This window comes from Lepisosteus oculatus, chromosome 6, assembly GCF_040954835.1.
Source record: "Lepisosteus oculatus isolate fLepOcu1 chromosome 6, fLepOcu1.hap2, whole genome shotgun sequence".
Classification (NCBI taxonomy): domain Eukaryota; kingdom Metazoa; phylum Chordata; class Actinopteri; order Semionotiformes; family Lepisosteidae; genus Lepisosteus; species Lepisosteus oculatus.
The window spans coordinates 36134900-36159699 of NC_090701.1; the positions used below are offsets into that span (position 1 = coordinate 36134900).

Genomic DNA, 24800 nt, shown 5'->3' on the forward strand with positions numbered 1-24800 from the left:
CATTTGTTGAAAATTAAATTTTAATTCAGTTTTTGAGTTGTTTTAAAGGGAATGGTTTCCACTTGTACAAATTCCACTCGTTGATGTCTTTTCAGAATAAAATAAAAATCAACTAGTTTAGTCATGTGGAGCTGCCAGTGATTTATCAAGTCTTGGTTATATATTTGAGCGATGTAGTTAAATCACATAATGGAAGAATTTTCTTAGCTATTTAACAAATACACTATACAAAATGCTTATTGCATAGAATACATCTGTTTCACCTAGTAGCTTTTTTTCTCCAAGAAGAAGGGTCAACCTTTGAGAAACACTTTTTTTGTTTGCAGTGATGGTGTTCGTTTAAGTGCATAGGGGGCTGCCAGCATTAAAGAGCAGACATTTGTTAAAATAATGATAAAGGTTGGTCCAGATATAACAATCTCAGATTATTGCAAAATGAGAATGTGCTCTGTAATTCTTCCTCAATGCTTCTTCTGGAAGAGATCCTATACTTTTTCTGACACTGGCTAATTCCTGCCATCAGCACAGCGCATTCATTACTGCAGGGTGTGTAGCTTTAAGATGTTTAAGTGAGAGTAAGGGGAATTCTACAGGATTCTAAAACATCAATGCAATACTAGCTGAGTATCTGACCAGGGTTAAGAGACAGGAAGAAACAGACCCTGACAAAGTACAGGCTCAGACCACAGCCTGGCCACATAGAAATTGGATGACACAGGCAGACCTGGCTGTCCAGAGAGGACAAGCTGTGCTTCCACTGCCTGCAGGGAGAAGCCGAGATAGAGCTGCACTTTCTGCTGCACTGTGAGAAATACTGTAGAATTAGACGAACATTCTTCCCTAAAATAACAAAGTTAATCCTAGAATTCCCACACCTGCAACAAATTAGAACAACGTCCAATCCTGCTGGGGGAGGGGGGGAACTCAGTAGAGCTGGCAGCCCAGAATGGGATCTCCTATCACAGCCTGAGTAACAGACAGCATGTCTCACAATGTATGTAAATGTCCATGATATTCAATCAATATATTTTCTAACTGCTGCATACAAATCAGGGTCACAGGGTAGGACAGGAGCCTATCCCAGCAAGCAACAGGCACAAGTCAGGATACCAGCCCATCACAGGGCAGACACAAACACCAACACAGTACAGAGGAAACACAAACAGAGGGAGAACCCAGGGCCCTGGTACTGCTAACCACTGGGGCCTCCATGCCCCCCTGTCAATAATATAATTAAATATGTATCTTAATATGTTTTTGTTAAATGTCAATAATATGGTTTTAATGTAAATGTTGTACTATTGGTATTTGCTTTGGCAACACTAACTTGTCACACCAATAAACCGCATTAAATTTGAATTTGAAAGCTACTCCAGCTCCCCCTTAAGTATAATGTTGTATGTCCTACTCCATTCCCCTTTCTCCTTCTGTTCAGCTGAGCTAGGGCTGTAATGAGACAGCAGAAACGGGAAAATGTACTGCAATCAGTTTCATCTTCCACGTGTTATTAATAACATGGAATATGTCTAAAAAATGAAAACCATATTTAAACAATAAAAAGCACTGGAAGTAACTGTTATATGTACTGTAGCCATGATAAACAACTCACTGGACAGGACTATCAAACTGTTTTGGTCAACACTTAAAAACTTTACAGTAATTTCATATTTTCAATGTATTTCAAAATGCCATTTTGGATGAATACTTAAATGTTAACATTGTATTTGGCAGTTGGGAAATGACCATTCCAAACTGTTTACTTTTCTGTTTATTAAAATGATTGTTTCTTTGCCCCTGGATGTTTTGGTAAAACGTTGACTAACCTTTCAATAAGCCCGAACAGTGACTCATTTTTCAGAGAAACTCTCAGAAATGTTTCTTAGATAAACAATCTATATCACATTATGGGTATTGGCAGGGAAAAAAAAACATTTTCTATCTAGGCCTACCTCTAGCATTTATTGTTCTGCTGAATTAAAGAAGGAACAAAACATTATCTAGGAAGGAACAACTGTTTAGAAAAGTTGAGATTAAGATCTCAGCATTTTCAGTGGAATTGTCTACTTTTTTCAGTTTTTTTCAGCTTTTCATTAAATACATCTGCACAAAGCCATTTGCACGGAAATGATTAAGATCAGCCTTTTGACTGGCAATGACCTGCTGCACCTTAATTTAAAATTGCTCTTAGCAAATACCAATAATGACCGTGTATTATGCTTTTGCTTTTATCAATATCAGCTTCTTACAATAGTGACTGCAGGAAGTCATTTTAAACCATATCAAGAAGTACTGCGGCAGTGTTTTTTCCACAATGAGTTTTTTTTGTTCCAGAGTCTTCTTTCAATATTCCCCTTGTGTCAAACAGTGAGAAAAGGATGAAATTAGTAGTATTTATTCAGTAGTTTCCATATCATGAAGCACTCCAATCTTGGATACAAGGTGTATTGTAATAACAAAGTTCTCACTATAAATAATTTATAAATATGCAAACGTTTCTGTCCAAAAAACTACAATAACTAATGAAGAGACATCAGTACAACATGTCTACTTCATTCATCACTTCTACTCTGGTCATGCCAAGGTGGGCTATGTTTGGGGGTGCCCAGGCTTGACACCCAAAGACTCAAAATGGGGCACTTGCTTATCGGAAATGGACTGGGCTGAATACTCAGAAGAATCTAAAATTACAGAAGCAAGTAGGGTCCTGGAGAAAGGATCAGGTATGGACAGTATGTATACAGTATCATGGACCTTATGACAATATGTCACCACTGCTGTGCTCCACATGTCACAATAACATAAATCAAGAAAATCCCATAACTTTTATAGAATTTATCGTGCTTCGTTTTTTCTTTTCTAGTTACAGTATATTCCACCTTTATGCATATGTTTTGAGTAATTCAAACATTATCTTACATTATTTACATTCACACATTATTTTATCACTTTCATTCATTTGAACTGTAAAGTGACAGAGATTTTTAGACTACAAAGTGCTGTGTTACATTTGTTTCATTTTTGATCCATCCACCTGTTTTTCTCCCCCAATTCAGAGTTGCGGGGTAGTTGGAGCCTATCCTAGCAAGAAATGGGCACAGGGCGGGATACAGACTAGACAGGACACCACAGGGCACACGCAGACACAAACACACTCACACCTGGGCCAACGGTCCAGTAACCAGTTAACCTAACAGCATGACATTGGATTATTAGAGGAAATCAGAGCACCTGGAAAAAAAACACAGGAACATAGGAAAAACATGCAGGCTCCACACAAATTGAACCCAATTCCTAACCCCTGTCTTTAGTTTTATGGCCCATATATTTATTTATAAACAGATTTTCTGAACCTCCTCATTGTACTACGATAACATTAACCTTTATAAGAAAAAATAATAAAATGTGATCAAATTAAAGTGCAGTGAACTGAACTAAGTACTTATATTTTATATTTATTTGGTTTTACTGAATTTTGTTTGTTTTAAAGATATGCATACATGAAAAATACTCAACCATTTATAGTTCAGATTGTGCAAACAATATTATTATTATGTTTTTTAAATATATATTATTAATATAAATTTTAAAAATACAATAATCGATCAAAATTTTGTTCACGTATTTTCATGTTCTGAAAATGTCAAGTTTAGCTTGCCATACCAACACAAAAATAAAGGCATGAGAGGTGTAAAAAACGAATTTTAAACTATGTTCATTTTGTTTTTTAAGAATGTACATTGTTTAAAATAGACGAGCCATTGTGCAAAATTGCAAAGTAGAAAAAAGAATGGAAATCAAATTACTGTTTATATCAAATAGTGTTTATTTTTATGACAATTATAGTAAGAATCTGGCAGTTACAATAATAAAAAATCTAAATAGTCCTTCAAAATAATTTATCTGTGAAAGTATTCATATCAGTTCAACAGCCTCTCGTTCGTAGCTTTCCCTCCTGACCTGAACACTCTGTGCACTCGGTGGTTGCTCTTCTTCCCAGACACACCCCACTCTATTCTTACAGAGTCTGGACAGGCTGCTTTTCCGTGAGTTCTTGCACTGTCTGTCTCTGTTAGACTTCTTACAGCACTTCTCCTGCTCAAAAAGACCCTGCACATCCCACACTCTCAAAGTGCCATCATGGGACACAGTATACAGTATATGGTTGTGAATCTGGGAGAAAAACAAAATTCAAATAAACAATGAAATGCAACATTCGGCCTGAAATAATGTATGTCACTACTGAATATCAGCCCATCTATAAAAGAGTAATGTGAGTAAACAGACTAGGTAATTTGGTGAAACATATGTCAGTAAGTACACTGGGACTGTTTCAGCTTGTCCACTTCCTGTGTTTCTCTCTGTGATGTGTACAATGGGTAAGTGTCTGTAACACGTTAACAAAATTTTCTCTTTTCTGTCAAGTCCTTATTCCCTTTCTGTTTGTTTCTGCTGTGAAAGCCATTGGAAAAGGAGTGACAGAGCTCCTTTCCTTTGTAACTCTGCTGAGAGGTGCGTGTCAGGGTAACCATTTTCTGCTTGAGATAACAAACTTTATATGTTTAACAAGGACTTGTGTCTTTGTGTCTTCTATAAACATACCAAAATTTGCTACGACTTATATCTCACTACTGCATAATATGGAATACTACCACAGCAACTTTCTGTAGGATTCTACAGAATACACTGGTATCATTTATACTTGTTCTACATTATATTTTAAAGGACACTGCAAAATTGTGCTGCTCCACTATTCTGTAGGTTACACCAGAACAATGCTGTTCCAATTTACTGTATGATTTTAAACAGTTTTCCATGAAAGATAACCATTCCAGATGTGGTATATTTCTAAGTAACCACAAGACTAGAATAAATTACAGTTTGCATTTGAAATAGCATGTTTTCCTCTTAACATGTTAACACCAAGTGAAAGCAGACAGGAGGGCTAGTGAAAGGGTTATATAATTTAACCTCTTTCATCTGATTTTTTTTTAAATATGGGATTGGATTTCCAGCTGTAAATACTTTTCTGTTACATGATTTAAATCTGAACCCTAACATCCTGAAAAAGGCATGCGTGTAAAATTCTAAGGCTCATACATTCCATTTAAACTATGCATACACTCTATAACAACAAAAATGTATATTTCAGTCTGAGACATTCACATAATCCTACTTTATTTTTTTCATATTTATACTATTTATCTATAGTCTGTTGTAATGGAAATTTAATCTAGTCCAATTTTAAAGCATGCACAATAGTGCTACTAGCACATTACTGAGTCCTGAAATAACACTTTTCTAAAATTATAGGCTGGCAAACTAGACTAAATAAAAAAACCTTTTGCAAGGCATAACAAGGATTTCCCATACTTAGATCTTAATTTTAAAATTTCAAGATATGAACCAAAGAATTAATAAATGCAGAGTCTGTGATATTAGAAATGCAATACAAGGCGCAAGGTGTTACATCAAAAACAAGATACTCAGTGGAAGGCGGACCGAAGCATTATAAAATAAGAGCAAAGAATGTGCTATGTGCAATGTTATGTTAATTTATGCCAATGTGTAATGTTTCTTTTCTTTTTCAACATGAAGAAATATTGTAGGCAAAAGTAACTCACCTGTAAGCAATTGATAACAAAGGTGTGTCCCCTGAATACTTTTTTTAAGACCCCAGATTTAGTATCAAAGGCTCTGGCACATGAGTCACCACTTCCTGTAAACACTGCAAAACAAAACAATGAGAGATGAAATTCAGTAAGACGACCTGGAGTAGTTTTCAATATACGGCAGTCACTCGAATCAGCCACTTTCATTTGAAAAGCTTTAGCAATTCGTCTAAAATACTGATTTCAAAAGTGCTGTAGATTAAAGACATTAAAGAAAAGGAAAACGATGGCACATTTTTTTGTGTATTTAATTTACTCTGAGGAAAAACAATCTTTTTCTTGCTGTCACAATTACAGGGTAAAAAACAAGGTAAGATACTACTGAATAAAGCGAAATTAGTGGTTTAGTAGCACCCACAAGCTTACAGTTATAATATCACAATACTAACCAGTGCACTATAGCCTATAATTTGGGAGTGTGACTGAGAGGTTGGTTCAACCTTTTATGTGGATAATTATTTCAATGCAAAATTTAATTGTGCTTCTAGGACACCCGAAGAAGGCTCCACAGCCAAAATGTTGTGTTTTCTTTCTTCTCTTATCAGCATGGAAAAAACCTATTACTTTTTCCAGCGCTTCTAGGAATTAACCTTACACATTAATTTAGTAATTCAGCTTCTGCTTCTCAGGGGCTGTCTACATCCAGCAGATGTGGAAATAACACATGCTGTGACATCTTTGAATTGGTTTGCCTTAGAAATTAAGATTCATTTAAAAAGAAATTGAAACTTTTTTTGCACTTTAACTGTGCTCTCAGCATGGGTCACCCTAATTTGACTGTGGCTTTCTAAAATGTGTTTTATTACACTGTGTTAAATTACACTGACCCATACAAATAATATGGTGTGCTACAGTAAACATATCTTTCACTATGGTAAATTAGGGTATTCCCATTGTCCAGTAAAGCACATTGAAAGAAAGCACATGTTAAATGCATTGGGCACCATAAAACATACATCCCAAAGTAGCCTTTCACAAGTAGTGAATATTTCCTGTTATATTCAAATCAACTTTAAAACTTTCTGTTAGACCGTGGATTGTGCATATCTATTTAATATGTTTTGTGCTTAATTATATTGTCTTCATAGTATTGCCAGGGATTTCCATAACAGACTACACTACAATATTCTGTATCAAATGTACATTATAATGCATTATAATGATGATAGTTCATTCAATAGTTTTAATTAAGCAACCCAATTATTCTGAAGTGGTACCTTTGTAAGATATGTTTATATCATACGTTCAAATTCTAACTCAGTGTCTCATCTGACAATTCCTATATCAGAGGTTATAACTGCCTGCTGGTTATGTACAGTATGAGTTAGAGGAGCAAAGAGGAGCCTGAGGGAAGGTTCACTTAAGATTTGAAAATAAAAGCATTAGCTCAACATGGACATACAACTTTATGTGGCCACATTAAAAACACTAATTTAACTTTCCCACCTTATTAAGCAAACGTATCCCACCTTGTATTAAGCAAAGGAGGTACTGTATTCTAATTATTATATAATAATTATTATATAAACTATTATATAAACCTAATGAATCATAAAATCAGTCACAAAAGCAAACAGATCTTATTAGATTAAGGTTAAGCCATCTAACTTCAGGAAATAAGACAGGAGCTGGGCCCAAAGGGGACTACTGTAATACATTTACATACTACAGTAACTGCACAGCAACCAAAAGCAAACAAGATTTCTTTTCCATTCTGCTGGCTTCCCAAAGACTAAAGCTGATAGCTATAACACAGAACCCCAACAAAGTAGGAGATAAGAATGATAAAATGAACACAGGATATAGTTTAACTGTGAAAATGCTGACAGAAGGTTGCTCACCCAAGAATATCTCAGTGCAGAATGCATATCCTTGTTCATTCATCACACACTTCACAGTTCCTCTCCATACTACAGTACATTGATTCCATCTGCTATAATGTTCATTTAGACCACTGACTCCAAACCTGCTTCTGGTGACCATCACGCTTGTTGGTTTTTGGGTCATCTCAGCACTTGGTTACCCTTTATTGACTTAATAAGAAGATTAACTTGAACTGTTTGTTTGCGGCTCTTCAAAATCTTGAAGCCCTAACTGTTGTATTTTCCAAGGGAAGCAGAACTACAAACTTGTGACTAGAAACAACTGCAAATATTCACTTGAAGTAACTTCTTAGATAAAGGCTTCAATTATCTAAGTGAGGTGGGAGGGAATTAAAACCAGCAGGTGTGTGGGGCACCAGGACCAGCATTGGGAATGACTGATTTAGACCAAACTCTATATACTATAATCTGGCAACATTAACTATTTTATTATTGTATTCAGGATACGCTGCATGTAAGATGACAAATTACTTGTACTGTAGTTACTTTTTTTGCCTACAGCACAATGTTGAATTTCAAGAACGTCCTAATGAAATGTTCTCTAAATATTATACAGTTACATCAAGTAAATACATATTTTATTTGAGCATCTCAGGGACTTCCATACTTCACAGATTAATGAAACAACTGTTCTTTGTTTCTTTGCTACTTATCTTTATTATTTGGATATTTCAATTCCTTTGGAAAAATAACTTCTTGCTTGCTTTAAAACAAAGAAAAAACAATTCATAACATGTACAAAAAGGAAGTGTGCTGGCAGCATTGTCTGATACAATTTCATAATTTTTGCTGATGCAATTTTTAACTTGGCCTCCAAATTAATTAAGAGAATGTTTTAGAACTGAAAAGTTATCATTTCAGATGTTGTTGTAATGCTTTTACAATGTTATGCAAGAACATAATTTAGTTGTTTCAGATGTTTAGATGCTTAAGAGATTTTAGTTATGTTAATGTTTTTAAACAAATACTTGAAAATGTTGTAAAGTTGCCCCTAGCAATATCAGAATTTTGCTAAATCCCAAGCTGACAATTAGATACTGCAATGTTGGACTGTGGCTCTGCCAATGCTGTGAAGAAATTTCAGAATTCAAAATCTGAGATTTGTCTAGCGTTGCCACAAAGTTATTACTGAAAAGTAAAAACAGATAACATACCTCCACCTGGCAAAAGACCAAGTTCCATTTTAAATAATATTAGAAGAAAAAGAAATGTTATTGGTACTAGAAGCACTTAAAACAAATACATCTCCAAGGCCATAAAGTATTCTACATATTTTACTTTAAAAGATGTTATTCATGGGCCATTGACAAAACTCTTCCAAAAATATTTTGAAACTGGGTTGATACCCACTGACTGGAAAATTGCTAACATAGTGACCAAGTGTTATACTGTATAAAAAGGGTGAACAAATTGAATAAAGGAATTATAGAACAGTAAGTTTTACATTGGTTAAGTGCAAGAAAACAATAATTATACTGTAACTAATTCTGAGGATCATCTGTAAGGAAATAAGATTTTATGGGACAGTCAATATGGTTTAACTCATATCAAGTTGCCAGTACTTGGATTACAGATTGATTAATGGATGGGAACCAGAGGGTACAGACAAGGGTTCGAATTGGATTCATGTAGTCAAATACCGCAGGTATATGTACTACAACAACCGCTCTATATATCCATAAAATGGATTCTGTGAGGTTTAGCAAGTGTAGAAGCTCCAAATGAAATTCAAGGGACTTGCATGAAAGTAGCAAAAACCTTAACTACAGATACAAAATCTTTGTAAATAAAACAAATATAGAACAATAATGACAAATATAAAATAGGATGGATGAAGTTGAAGAGGTTACTCATGAGAAACATGTACAGAAAGTGTTTACAATACACACTTTATCTTCTTTTTCCAGTCAATGTGGGGAAGAAATAAAAGGCACAAACAAAAAATTAAGATACTGTATAATGCATTCATAAATGAGAAAGAAATGTTATGTTACCTGAACAACCTCATTTAGAATATCGTAATGCTAATTGCTAATCTTGATCAGTTTGAAGGAGATCAACCAGATACAGTACATTCCTGGGCTCAACAATGTCCTACACTGACAGGCTGAAATACTGTACTTAAACCTTTTCAGTCTTGAATGGAAAAACTTACAAGAAGACTTGATTCAAGCATTCAAAATCCTTAAAAAAAAAACTGACAAAATCATCTTGGACTTCAGAATCAACAGTAAATCATGAGGCAGAAAACAAAAAAAATTATGTGGAAGTGTACTTAAACATAGAACAGGAGGGATATCTTTAGACAAAAAAACATTGCAGGAGTATGGAATAAACGTCACAGTGATGTTGTCGAAGCTAATACCCTGTCTTGCTCTAAGAAACATCTGGATTCGATTTTTGGATCAATTAGCAATTAAAAAACAACAATCGATCCAGATGGTTGAGTGACAACTCTTTTCTTTTGTAACCATGCTTTTATTTTTTGCGTGCTTCATGTAGTCCCAGAGCTCAGAGTAACTGGAAATGAAACTGATTGGTCATGACGTTGATGTGAGTTTCTCACGATTGTCAAAAACCTTTTTTAAATGAAAAGATACATCTAAAACTCAGTGAACTAGATTACCTCATGTCCAAGATTTAGAACTGTACAGGACAGGTCCAGTATTGTCAGATGCGATATCATTCCATAAAGTACTCTGTGGCAAACCATTGTGAAAGGTACTGTAGCAAATTAAAAAAAAAATTATTGAGACTGATCACAAAGCTTAGCCACCACACATAGTGTTTTCTCTAAATATGTAATAGAAATTGGAAAGAAATTTGTTATACATAACCAAGAAAAAGCTCTTTCCCAACATTGTTCCAAACACGTTGAGGCTGTTACATTAAAAAAACCTGTGCATTGAAAGCCAATCAAATGTGTGCTCATTTTTGCTTAATACGCCTAGCCTTATATATGTTGTGATACATCTGTACTAGAATAATGTAGACCAAAAGAAACAATCCAAAGAAAAATCAACCAAAAGATAAAGTAACCTAGAGGAATTACAGTCTAATGATTTTGTAACCATGTAAGGTCTTGGTTACCACTAATCATGGCACACTAATAATCCCCATCTACGAACTGGCTGCTTTATTCTGCTCTCCTCACCACTGAGGCCCTAAACGTAACATGCAAAATCTTCTTAGAAATAGTTACAGAGTGTAAATGACATAATACTTGTAATGGAACACGTGTTTTACCAATAATGTTTTGATTTTTTTACTTCTCCTAAGGACAAATTCAAAACTACTATATATATAACTTATAACTTCACAGAGGGCCCAGCTAACGTCATGGGTATTATGGAAACAAAATGTGTCTCATTAGAACATGTCCTTATCCATGACATTTGACAGCTCTTAAAAGGTTGAATGAAAAACTGTGCTATAACTAAATATGGGCACTACTGAACACTGCTTACAGATATATTTACTGTATTTTATACTGGTAAAAATAATTCTTATTTACCTTTTATATATTTTACAAACTGTACATAAGAATGCAAAATGTATTTAAATTGCTTATTTTTTGTATATATGTATTTCATTTTAGTTTTGTTATTCTATCTTCCCCATTGTTGTTCCCCTGATTACATAAACAACATGCATTAAGAGCACTAACTATAAAGACAAAAATAATAAACAGTTTTTGTGTTTATAGCAGCCTCTGTCTCCAGCTGGAAGCTAGTACTGGAGTCTTCATTTGATGGTGGTTAGCAATGCCATATACAACATGTTTACAGTAGTTTGACTCCATTTATCTTAACCCCTTTTCTCTCCATTTTGTTATCTGAGAATCTAACAAATGTCACTTGAATATGATTATACTGTATGTGAATGTATGTGTTATTTTAGAATGTTACGGCAATGCTCCCCAGTGTCTATAAACTTGCAATAGTACAATACAATTCTGTTGTTGCTACAAAGGTTTGTGAGTAATATGACCTTGTAGTTGTATGAATGTCATTTCACCATGTTATTTAACAATGTTTGACAGCATTGCCTGGATTCAACAATTCAACAGTTTTGTGTGGCCATAACATCATATTATTCTGCTGTCATCAAAAACATTCAGCATTGGTGTTATGTTGTCATATTATTTGGTTAGCTAGGGCATAGGCTTGTATCAGATACAGTATACTCTGGATCTTATGACTTTATTAACTTGTTTTCTATAAAATAGCACATTTCCATTCTAAATAACTTTCAAGGTTTAATCTGATTTATTGAAAGTGTGTATCTAAAATGAGAGGTTAAGGAAGCAATGAAAACAAAGAAAATATCAACAGCAATAAAAAATCCCAAAAAATTACACATCTATGCCAACAATTTATAAACAACATCAAGAAAACTGGATTTATGCAATACTGAGAAAAAATACTTTAGCATAAATAAGGTAAATAATTTAACACTATATCTGTCACGGATGTTGGAAGGGACGGACCGTGGAATGGCAGGAGAGCGAAAAAAGACCCTATGCGTAGTGGTGGGACAGGGGTTAGCCCAGCCTCAGCTGTTCAGGAAATGCCGTATAGAAACCTATGCCCTCAGGCCATGGAGTGGGGCAACCTGGTGCTAGGTGGGTCTCAGGACATCCTAACCTCAATGCTGAGCTAGGAGGAAATGATCCAGAAATATAAAGCCCAAGACAAAGACACACCAGAAGGACAAGCGCTGTAGAGGGCGTGACAGTACTCCCACCTTCACGGGTGGCTCCTGATGCCCAACAAATAAATAAGCTGCACAGCACTGGGGGGAGGAAAAACCTAATTTAACTGAAAGAAAACCTCTTGGAGTCCACTGCTGAGAGCTGCCCCCTCCTCCAGGGTAGAAACCTTTATTGGGTAGAGGAAGGGGGAGCTGGGCAGAGCTCCAGCGAGTAAAACAAAGAACATGTACAAAACCACTTACAACAAAAATAAACCTGGGAGACTAGGGTAACAAACCACTCAAAACAGATAGGAACCAAGAGTTCCATGACACAGGGGTCAGGGGGACCAGAGAGAAGAGGAAACCAGGAAGTGAAAAACCAAAACACCAAGAAAAAACCAAAGTAACAACACAAAACCCGGGAATAAAAATAGAAAAACACTGCAAACTGGGCAGAAAACACATTCAACATTCTATCACTGATATTGGAGCAGACAACCTGAGGAGAGCCAGGCACAAGGCCCGCTCACAGGCACAGATGTCAGGAGTGGCAATGAGAATAGAAGATCCAGCTCAACTTTCAATCACGGATGCCGGGAGTGACAACCCGAGGAAAGCCAGGTATTCGTACGTGGATTTTGGAACGGCATACCGCTGAATGACCTGCTTACAGGCACGGGTGTCGGGAGTAGCATAGAATAGAAGAACTGAAACAAAAAAGCCCAAAACACTGCGGAAAGACAAAGAGCGCCGCTCGAGGGGTCAGGAGATGGCTCAGCATTCTGTCAAGGATGTCGGAAGGGACAAACCGTGGCATGGCAGGAGAGCGAAAAATGACCCTATGCATAGCGGCAAGACGGGGGTTGTCCCAGGCTCAGCTGTTCAGGAAATGCCGTATAGAAACCTATGCCCTCAGGCCACGGACGATGGCTGACCTGGTGCTAGGCAGGTCTCAGGACATCCGAATCTCAATGCTGAGCGAGGAGGAAATGACCCGGAAATATATAGCCCCAGACAGAGACACAGCAGAAGGTCAAGCAAAGCACAGGCAACTAGGGACAGGGCAGAGCAGGAGCACCCTCTAGCTGTAGAGGGCGTGACAATATCTTAGATTAACATCATATCGTAGAATCATGAATAAGAAAGTGTCATTGCCACACTGACATTTTTTAGTTGTTTGGTAATAAAATAACAATAACTAAAACTTTCAGGAATAAAAATAAAAAACAATATTTTTCCATTTCTTCTGAGATTCACAACAGTTTTCAGTTGTGATTTTTGTGTAAACCATGACACACATGATTACTTACATATTCCATTGTGGTATTTCATTGTACTGACAGTATGCTTGTGTGCCTTGTATGTCCGAATACATTTCCCAGATTCCGATTTCCAGCACTTGACTGTTTGGTCCGCACTACCAGAGTATAAATGTCGATTCGCAAGCTGGAAAAAAAAGCATGTGAAGCTTTGAGTAAAATAAAGTCACTAGTACTTTATTTTGTCACAAGAGAAAAAATACATTGTGGATATTTACACATGTCAATTAAAGAATAACCAGTTTACAAAGCATTATGTTTTTAATATTCTTCTCCCCGGGATATGACAGACTCGACTTAACATAAATTTAAGTTTACGTAAAAACCTCCCGTGAAATCCATTATAAAATTTTGTAGGTAATTAAAAGTAATTTTGACTGCAAACACATGAAGCAATGCGTTTTGAAGAAGAAGCCTGTTTGTGACAACACTCTCTGCTCTATAACAACTTGTTGTGAGGGATGCGATATTCCATAATGGCCGACTACAATAATCACCAAAATCAATAATCACACAAAATTAAAGTGAGACCATGTTATAAATGTCAAGCGTACAACACTGATATGTAAAATATCAACAGCCAGTCAGGAACACATTTTATGTACTTTTTGTCTAAATATTTGTGCTAATCATGGACTCAGCTATAATTTTGTGTTTCAGTCTAATGACTGGGAAACAAAATACAACAATCTGAAATCCCAAAAATAAAAATAAAAAACCAGGAGAGCAGAGTTTTTACTTGTTTTTCCATTTACTGTATTTGTGCTTTCTCTATGTTTAGACATGGTGCTTCCTGGAAATGAAATGCAAATGTGTTGACATAAGACTATCTGTTATCCTCTAACACCCCCACATTCGGAAAAATACCGTAAAATAATATTTCTGTAACGCTTAGAAATCAGAATTATTTCCATTAAGAAGGTTTCTTTTTATTGTCTTTGTGTTTTATGACGTGTTGATGTATCACCCTTAGAAAGCTCTTTAATAAACCATAATTCAAAAAGTACATGAGATGCAGCAGTCTGTGTACACACTGCTGCATTTCAAGACGCAGCCAGTCTACTTTCACTATGATAGTTTATTTTATTTTAAACATTTGGAAAAGCAAAGAGGATTTGTGAATTAAAACAGGAAAGGAGTTTGGGCTGTGCGACAACTCGTTCAAATCTGGACACGGGGATGATTTATAATTGAAGGAAGAGAACCAAGGGGGCTTTGAATGTTGACCGCCTGTAAATCAAGCTAGGAAATCTTTGCATTCCACAGTTTGTTCTCTATGGCTTGAATTTAGCATAGTATCCCCAGCTCTCATGCAAGCAAACTGGCTACATATGCTATGCTGATAAATCTGTCATGTAGCAGGATTTTACAAGTCATTGCGGGCACAGAATTAAGTATCCTGTTTCTCAGAATTGTGCTCTTTTTACCTTTAACCTGATTTTGGGGAAACAATTGTCTTTAAGCTATTTGGTTAATCTCTCCATGCTGCATTCCACCTGACAGAAAATGTTTTACAAAGTATATACTGGGAACAACTCATGAGCTGTCATAGGGTAAAAATGAAGATTAGATTAATAACCTAGTACTGGGATTTTTAGACCAATCAGGCAGATAATGCATCTTCCCGTGTCTTCCCTAGAACTCTGTAGTTCATCTTCTGGGCCCACCTGCTAGAAGACCTAAAGGGCAAGTCCAGACATGCCAAGACACGTATTCTCCAAATAAAAAAAAAAGTTAATCACTGAGAGAAGCAGAGTTCATTATGAATGGAAAACAAATGATTCACTTTATTTAAATGATAAATGAGCACTTTAGTAGCTCTTTACAGCTTAAGGAAAACACGTTTTAACATTTATCAGAGAAAATCTACTTCTTCTTCATACAGGAAGTTTTGTTTCCCCCCTTGAAGCAAAGGTATTTTGAATGAATGCCAACTAGTTGCATATCCATCCTGTAGCAGCTGTCATTTCCTTAGGGAAGAAAAATCAAGGGGCATAGTTATTTAATTAAGCAATCTGTTAAACAGTTATTTTGGGGGTGGGGACACATCTAAATGCCAAAGTCCAAGTTTATTCAACTGATTATCAAGACTCCCTAAAAATTATTAAAACAACTAGGAAAAAATTGTTTTAGTGCAAATACAGCTTCATAGGAACTGTAACATTAATCACTGTACAGAATGAGCCTGTAATACTCCTTTGGGTTCCCCAGAGCATGTACTGTAAACTGGTGGAGTGGTTTAACTCATATGGGGGGTGTGCAGTGGGCATTCAGAGGTTTTCCTGAGATGGGATTTCATATCCAGCACCTGATTGCAAAAGCTCAATTAGATTGTGTCACATTTGACCTCTTAAAATGTAAAAACTGTCTGTATTAGCATATAACGAGGTACAATAGGTCTTGCAGTGCCATTGAAATACTGCCACCCTTCCAGGATATCTGAGAAATAATGTGATAACAACAGAGTCAAGTGTTCACCTCTGCATAACTCTACTATTATTTCATTAGAGAAGCTTCTATAACAAATCTACAAAAATACATGTAATTTTAATAAAGAGAGTCAATTTTTTTCACTGTTCTTATTCTTAATTTTAATTTTCGAAAGTAAGGCTTAATCAAATGGCTTATTTGTCAGAGTATGAGGGCTTATAACAGTAATCTTCCCTTTCGCATGTACTCTTTTTATAACTGAAATTTGGCAGTCTTACCAAACTTAATGTTGTGCACTCAAGATGGAAAACAATGTATAACTTTTTCCCCCTTAACTATGACCAGCCTTTCTCGTACAACAGTTTTAAAGTAATGTAGTTTTAAGTCTTTATTATCACCCCATTCATTCCTGCTTATAACATTTTAGAACCTGTTTAAAGACCTGATATGAAAGCTACTTATTCTTTGCACCTGAATAACCATAATGTGAAAAGACACTGCATGTACTAAAACAAAAATCTGCTATTAACGTTATTTGAGTGCTTCACATATACACAGTTTCATATTTATTAAAAATAAATTGTGTTTTATTTTGTCCATACCAAGCACTTATTATTAATAATGTAAACTCTTGCTAATAAAATATACAATTCAAACTCTATGGCTAGATGTACATACAGTAATAGTAGATTCTTTAGACACTATGCAAATTCATAAAACTGAAACAAAAAACAAAAAAAGATAAAGACTGTTTCATTCAACATCTGCCTCTAATTACAACAGTATCCTTGACCTTTCAAACTGTAAGTCACTGGTAAAACAAATAATGCATTCCAAAGAAATAAAACAAACACATGCATCACCCCCAAACAGTCTCAGCAGCCATTAACTCCAGTCCTTGTGTCCTTCAATCTGAAAACCTCTCTTTTGTGAAATAATACAGATCTTGCAAAACTCCTGAGGAAATCAGTTCTATTTGCGGTATTTTGTAATCTTTTCTATCCCTTTGTTACTAAGCATGCCTCTTAAAAATGACTAACTTTTCAACTTGCACTGGAATCAAATGAAGATGTTATAGAAAGGCATATACTGTAAAAAAGATAAATAAAACCATTTGCCATATGCCCTAATTATTTCATTAACAATGACATGAATGATCAAACAAAGCAGGAAACATCTTTTTTTATATATCTGCACAACTGAAATGACACAGTCACATAATTTTCTTTATGGTTCCAAATCCATATGAGCAAACACTTTGGTAGTGACCAAGGCCAGTGCAGCTCTCCGGCACCTGCATTAGAATGAATTTCAATCGCCTCACACAGACCATTACTAACCACTTCAACGTGACATATCTCTTTCTAGCACTTTCTAAATTGTGAATTCCCAGAAGAGGTAGTATATTACCACAAAAGAACTCTTTCAATAGTGTTGGAAGAAAGCATAGTTTTTGTTAAGCTTGCTGGGAGGTTAAAATTTAGAACAGTCAGCTTTATGCAGAGTTCTTTTTACCTCAAAGGATTTGTTGCAACTTTGATTCTGCAGCCAACAGTTGTAAGTTAAATCCTTTCCAAATGATCAGTCAGGTTGCGCTAGCTTTTAGTTTCATACAGAGTGTTCCCTCTGGCAGAAAGTGAAAATGAACATCTGCAGTCTCTAAATGGAATTAATGGCAAACTTCTATGTATGCATCTATACAGATGTATGAAGCTATTAAATATATTACCCTAAAAATATATGTTCAGTAAAGAAAACCAAAACACTAAAATTGATTTTACATCACTTAAAATGCCTTTTATATTGTTCTTTTATTTAAGCAAAATACACACAGTACATATTAATATACACATCTAACACAGTTCTGGGCAGAATTCCACAGGTTTTGAAAATCATGAAAAAATAATAATACCAATTAATCAATTTGACAGGTTAAATAAGTGTAAAAACACTTGATCTATATTGCTCATTTGTCAGTTTTTGTAGTTAATTTAGTTTTCATACAATTTACTTCTTGAAGGAATTCAGAGTTTGGGTTTCAATCACTTGGCTTGAAAGTATGTTCCAAGCACCCACAACTCTTTTAGCAAAGAAATGCCCCTTTTCACATCTGAATTTAAGGTACTGCCCTTGATTTATCCAAACTATAGTTCTTTTACTTATTATAAGTATTAGAGTTATATTTGACAATTTGTAGGTCCCACGTAGTGACAGATTAAACATTCTATTTAAAGGACTATGAATAAAAAGGTACAACTTGGGGGCAACTGCGAAAATACCGTCAAATCCCAGTGACTTATAAGATTTAAGATGATGTACATACAGTACACCTAACCACTGCTTAACTGCAACACACCCAATTTAATCCCTGCCTAAGACTTAAGTCAGCTTCAAGGTTTCTGGGATGTGGACAGATGTTGCACCCATGTGTTCTTACAGTATATACTTCAAACCCTATGTGCGCTTAATTTTGAAATAAACTATACTGTAGGTAGCTTCCTGATTTGTCAAGAGACAAATGGTACACAAAAAAATCCATAGATTGTTTCAGGCACTATTGCATAATCGTGTAATTATGTTAAGAACACTAATGTAATTGAATAATGAAAATTTTGCTTTCATATTATTTGCACTTTATTTGGATAGGTGAGCCGACAATGATGGTAGGGATCTGGAACAAACTGCTTTGTCATGTAGCTGAAGCCTACTTCCTAGAAGCCTTCAAGAAACAGATGAATGAATCAATAAGCTACTGAATGAATGAGCAAAATGGACAACATATTTATCTGCTTATTATTGTGTCTTAAAGAGAATGTCTAGCCATAATGGAGGAAATTACAGTCTAAAATCCCTCTAATCAGAGTGATTGTTTATCTATGTGTCATTCAACTGTGTTTTATGCTTATCAGAAATCAAAAGGAAGCACAGTACAGGGTTTAAAATCCAAATGCAGTCCAGAATGGTGATCAGGTATCATGTATCTCCTGTAGTTTGAATGTAGCAATATAACTTAAGCTATTTTCATAATGACCTGAAAAAAAATGTTTTTTAAGTAATGAGTCTATATTCCACATCAATAGCTGACAATGCACTGGGGGAATTATTTCATATTTGATTCCACTTGAGAGGATGTTTGTTGCAACGAAACAAAAGAAGTTCCCTACTGTGGCAAAATTGGAGCTATTATTCAGGTGATCCAATGGCTTTTGAGAACAAGACCATCCAGGGCTTCCCATCACCCACTCTTGCAGCATTGTTTTGACTTTGTCTTGTACTTACCACTTCAGTCAGCACTTCTGTGGTAAAAACCACACAAGATTTCTCCCCTGGCTTCTGTATATCCCACATCTATCTTCCTACAAGGTCTTTCACAAAGCTTCAAAAGGTGGGTTCAAAGTAATTCAACCATATGAAAGTAAATAGTTTAATATCTTTACCTCTAAACAGATGACTGATCCCTGGTGCTCCTGAAACACCTTGGTCTGTTCCCCTGTGGTCAGGTCCCATCGTCTCACAGTGTAATCCCTGCTCCCTGTGAACAGAGCCCTGTTGGGGATGTCCAGAGCCATGCACAAGATGGCCCCCTTGTGCCCACGTAACGTCTGGTAGCAGCGTCCACTGGGAACCAGCCAGAGCTTTACTGTGCAGTCAGTGCTGCCTGTAATGAGGAACTCCTTATTCTGTTCACTGTCCAACTCTGGCAGGAAGTCCTGAGAGTAGAAGTGGTCCAGAGCCAGAACACCGTTCCAGTGACCTCGGAATTCCTGCAGCTGCCTCCCAGTGTCCAAACTCCAGCAGCGCGCAGTCCGATCATAGGAACCACTAAACAGACAGCTTCTGGTCACTAAGAGCCTGGCGTAACAACAAAGAGAAAAGAAAAACTGCTTCATTAACCACCACTGCAGGCTTTCCATACACAAGGTTTAGGGGTTACCTTGAAAATGGATCAAACACAAAGTGCTGTATATGTAGGAAATCAGTATGTTTGGCAATAAACAATATTCTCTCAGCAAGATATACTTTTGCAGAAATGCAGAAAAAAATGACATAAACCAAGAAAAATGTCTAAAATATATGATCCATCAAATCACACCATGCATCAGAAAACAATCAATGCAAAATCTTACACATTAAACTGTAAGCCTTGTTCTGGAAAAGTCATACGCTCACATAAAACATGCACAGTTTGAACATTCGTCCTTTTTAAAATTATTTTCTCAATCTTTGCAAAGTTTACCTTTGTCCAATTCATTTTGAAATTGATATCTGAGGTGTTGTACGGTGCACAGAGATATGCATCTCCGTGAAAGAAAGGATTTATTTAATCTCCTTATGGCATTAAGGGATGAACATATTAATGATGTCATTTCAAAAAGTGGAAACAGACCACATTTTACATTCTTAAACCATGAGACATTGTCAGTGTCTAATACAGTAAGTATTGTGGAAGATGGACATTGTCCAGTTGTACAGTCATCACCAAACGTATTGTCACTCTTGATCAAGGTGAGCAAAAAAGGCTGTATAAAATAAACCTCATGAGAATTTAGCTATATTTTATGCTCAAAATACTATATTCTGTATTGTAATGCTATTGCTCAAAGAGAAAGGTTTTTGTTAATATGTAATAATTTTCTGAAAAAAGAGGGGTATCACAATTATTGGCACCCCTAAAGATTGTTATAAATAAAATAAAAATACAAATCTGCTTTAACATTCTACTTTTTATGTTCATCGCGGTCTTAAGAAACGGCTTCCAGTTTCACCTGGGTATAAAAAATTAAATAACACGCATGTAAAATTCCATTGAAATCTATCATCATAGGGAAAAGCAAAAAATGCACAAATGAAAAGAGACTTGTTGACTTTAATTAATCAGGCAATTGCTACAAATAAAGCTAAATATACCACTTACCACCATTAGGACAACAATTAGTTCAAACCCTCTGGAACAATTGTAAACCTGTGTGGTAGAGTACTCAAGTGTCCAAGGTCAATAGTTGGAGAATTACAGACCTAGATTGCATCTCGGGGTCACCAAGTCTGCAAATCTACACTCAGATGTCACCTCCATACCAATAGGTTATTTGGAAGGGCTGCTATAAAAGAACCTTTATTGAGAACTACCAACAATGTAAGCACCTGGAGCTTGCTAAACAGCACTGGCACTTGGATTAGAACCGGGTTCTTATGGCCATATCACCGACATTGAAAGAAGGACGCATATAATTAAAGAACATCATACCTTCTGTAAAATAGGTTGGAGGATCTTTTGATGTTATAGGGCTGTTTTTATTCCACTGGTCCTAAGGTCATTGCCATTATGAGCTCTACCAAGTACCAGAACATTTTAGTTAAAAACCTGGTTGCCTCTGCCAGGAAGTTTAAAGTTGGCCACAAGTGGACTTTCCAGCAAAAGACACATCAAACTCTACACATCATTTGAATTGAAGAACACTGTCCATATGTGCAGATTATGTATGGATGAATGGTATAAGACCCCCCCCCCCCGCCAATGTCTTCCCCAATCTCATAAAACATAGGAAAAGACTCAGTGCTGTTATCCTTGCAAGATAATAGTTTGTAACAGATTTTGAAATCTATTAGGAACACCTTTTGAAACTATTTTGCCAAGCGAGACACTTAATGCCTTCCAAAAGCAATTCATGTGCTCAATGATATGTCCTATTACTCATATTTGATATCAATGGTAAAAGGGATAAACATGTATTCTGTGTCCACAAGCAGTTATCATTAGCAGTTACTATAGCTTGGGAGAAAATAATTTACTACACTCTTTTTCTGCAAAGCTGTAATCACAGTAGTTGCAAGGCTTGGTAAATAGTAAAGTGTTACCACATACTGTGAAAGCCTTTAAAGGTACCTTAGAATTGAGGCACTTATATTGTGTAACAACAAATAAACATAGTTATTGCCATTTAAATATGTTTTGACACACAGTATGATACTGTATCAGTACTTAAATTACACTAACACAATAATACACTAACACAATATTCAAATTTGTCAGAACCACACGCATACACACATGCATCACTTTACTCAGCACCCACTTATTAACAATGGAGGTATGGCCTCTGAAGACAACTGTACAGCAACCTGTCGCCACATCCCACTTTCGAATGGTCTGGTCTGCACTGCATGTATAGGCCACATCGTTTTCAAGGTGACAGTGTGTGATATAGCTCTCATGTCCTGTATGAAATGGAAGGGACAGAAAAAGCAGACCAGCTGTTACACAGTACTACCAAGGCAGTTCTCAACATAGGCAAGATGTTATTCTTTAGGTTTAATTTATACAATAGTGCTATTATCCATTATGAGTAATAGAGGTATTGTGTTCATTTTGTAAAAGCATTCATATATTTACTTCTTAACTGATATGGAAGCTGTAAGGGTGCACTTACTTTTGAGAGACTAATAAATTCCTACAGGAAATATTTACTTCAAGTTATTGTTGCTTAATCACATTATTGAAAAATGTACTTTTTCACACGAGTGTACGTAATGATATTTTTTGTTTAATAAATAATGGGAAAGTATAATTTGTGTGTTAGCTGTCTCATGGGGTTAGATTTATCTATTGTTAAAGGAAGCTATGTTAAAATTGTACAATACGTTAGTAAGACCTCATGTGAACAACCACATACATTCTCAGGCTCAAAGGAATGCCTCTGACAGATTAAAATAAACATTATTTTGATTTTTCTGTATAAGACTAAAAAGAAGGGGACCCTACGGAAGTATATAAATGTATATAGTCACTTGAATGTGAATATCTGTACTGTATATACACTTTGGCTATTAATGTTTTAGAACTTATTGTTCACATTTTGATTTTGAATACATAAAAATCAAGGAATCATGATACATGCTTAACTTTCAAACTAAAAATACTGTATTTCAAGACATACAGTCTTACAGTCATTTGTAGACATACTGTAATTCAAAATAAAATACTGTATTAAACAAGGATCTACATTTTCCAAATCTCTGTTAACCATCCCTAATATGATAATAATTCTAATGATGGTACTTCCAATTTCACTCCCATTATCTTCTCCAAAACTTTACATAGATCAAACATAAGACCTAAACTTGTCCCTTGATTCAATGTGTGCAACAGTATCTCACTTTTCCACTCAGATTGGTGCACAATGGCTACCAATTCAATAGTCATTTAAGTGAGTGCTACACTTCATTGGTGGATTAAGTAGATTTCTATCACTGCATATACATGTACTGTATGTGATGTATTTTGTGATAATTTGATATACAGCAAAATGTGCTAGATACTGCACTGTAAAAACAAACAATCGATTTCAAGCTGAATCAAACTATGATCGCAGTGTCCTGACGGTTCTCTTGAAACTTGCTAACTTTATTCTGGTCATTTGTAAAGAAAGGATCATAAACACTTCCCCTTGTCAGTTTCACAAATTGTGAAAGGAAACAATCATTTCAGTTATTGACCTGCTATAGAGCTACTGTCATATGCTCCCAAGGAAAATATTTTCCAAACAGAATAAACAAGCGAATCATTGAAAATTAAAATTTGCATACCCTGGAAGTGCATACAGCTTTTTTGCTCTGAAGTCTTCCACAGCCGAGCTGTTCCGTCTTCGCTGGCAGTGAGCAGGTAGCTTCCATCAGGGCTTAAACTTAGCCAATTAATTCCCCCACAGTGATCTGAACACACTTTTTTCAGGGAAGAAGACCTGGAACTGCCGCTTCCCATCACCGCTTTCTCTGTGCGGATACACATCAACTCCCACCTACCTCCAGGGACATTAAGCAACCGAATTGGCGACGTTCATGGTTACTTATTGTTGTCTGCTGCGCTACTTTTTTCTACGAAAAGAACAACAGCAAAAGGATAGAGCGATCTAAAGTATTGACGGATACATTTAAAAGTAAACTTTCCTCGTCGTTGTTGTTAAAATAATAATAGTTGAAACTTTCTCTTATGAAATATTTAATGTTCTACATACTTTGTAAAACCTAAATCTGTTTATGCAAAATTGTTTGTTGGTCTAACGGGTACCACCACCTACGCAGAAGATGAAACAGACCCCCCCAAATCTCTTAAAATATTACTTAACGCCTCCATTGTATAAGAAATTATACTTTCTAAAATGTAAACTATTGAAAAGCGTATTAACGTCTAATTAATGAATATAGTAGTACCTCCTTGTTTCAATTTGTCCCCAACACTTCATTGCATTTAATTTTAATTGAAGACATTTTACCATGCAATTTACTCGGTTGCCACATAAAAAAATGCAAAGGTAGGCTGTATCTTATTTTCAGCAATTGTTGTTTGTCCACGCTCTGCTCCAGACATTTCTAGGAGATGTTTAGTTGCCAGTAAAAGTCGTACGATTTTAAAAGCTTCCTGGTCTAGCCAAGGTACATTCATGCAGAAATGTTACAGAAGTGCGGATATCAACCCACCGAAATGTTCATTTCAGCAATTCTTATTGAGTTCCACAGACATGTTTGGTTGGTCTTCATGAATTTTTTACCTCCGACTGAGATGCATACGACTTGGCTCTCGACTAAGTACTCTATAATGCCCCAGTGGGACTGTTATTAATGGTTAGTCAGAGTGAAGTTGTCAGTCCTCAATACTAGAAAAGTAACTCCTCTTCACCACCACAAGATTTCCTCCAGGTCCTAAAGACAGGCGAATCCCCGGGAGATTTGGTATCTGCGTTTTTTTTAACATCATTGGACATTACAAAATAAATATACAAATCACTTCTCTGATTTTGAATGAAATA

General features: G+C 35.8%; 1 protein-coding gene across 3 annotated transcripts; it reads right to left on the bottom strand.

The window, feature by feature from the left end:
• Positions 1–3799: 3799 nt before the first annotated feature.
• On the bottom strand, positions 3800–24642 carry LOC102684656 (WD repeat-containing protein 86). Of its 3 annotated transcripts, XM_015354072.2 has the most exons (8): positions 24472–24642; positions 23581–23792; positions 22071–22212; positions 19434–19848; positions 13558–13693; positions 10179–10276; positions 5622–5725; positions 4083–4170 (listed from the first exon to the last, which is right to left on the bottom strand). In XM_015354072.2, exons 2-7 carry the CDS (start codon positions 23780–23782, stop codon positions 5666–5668), a joined length of 1053 nt encoding a protein of 350 aa, XP_015209558.1. In that variant the 5' UTR covers positions 23783–23792; positions 24472–24642; the 3' UTR covers positions 4083–4170; positions 5622–5665. The 3 variants fall into 3 exon arrangements, with proteins under 3 accessions (XP_015209556.1, XP_015209557.1, XP_015209558.1); XM_015354070.2 differs by lacking the exon at positions 10179–10276 and having other exon boundaries at positions 3800–4170; XM_015354071.2 differs by lacking the exon at positions 10179–10276 and having other exon boundaries at positions 3800–4170; positions 23581–23868.
• Positions 24643–24800: the final 158 nt, after the last annotated feature.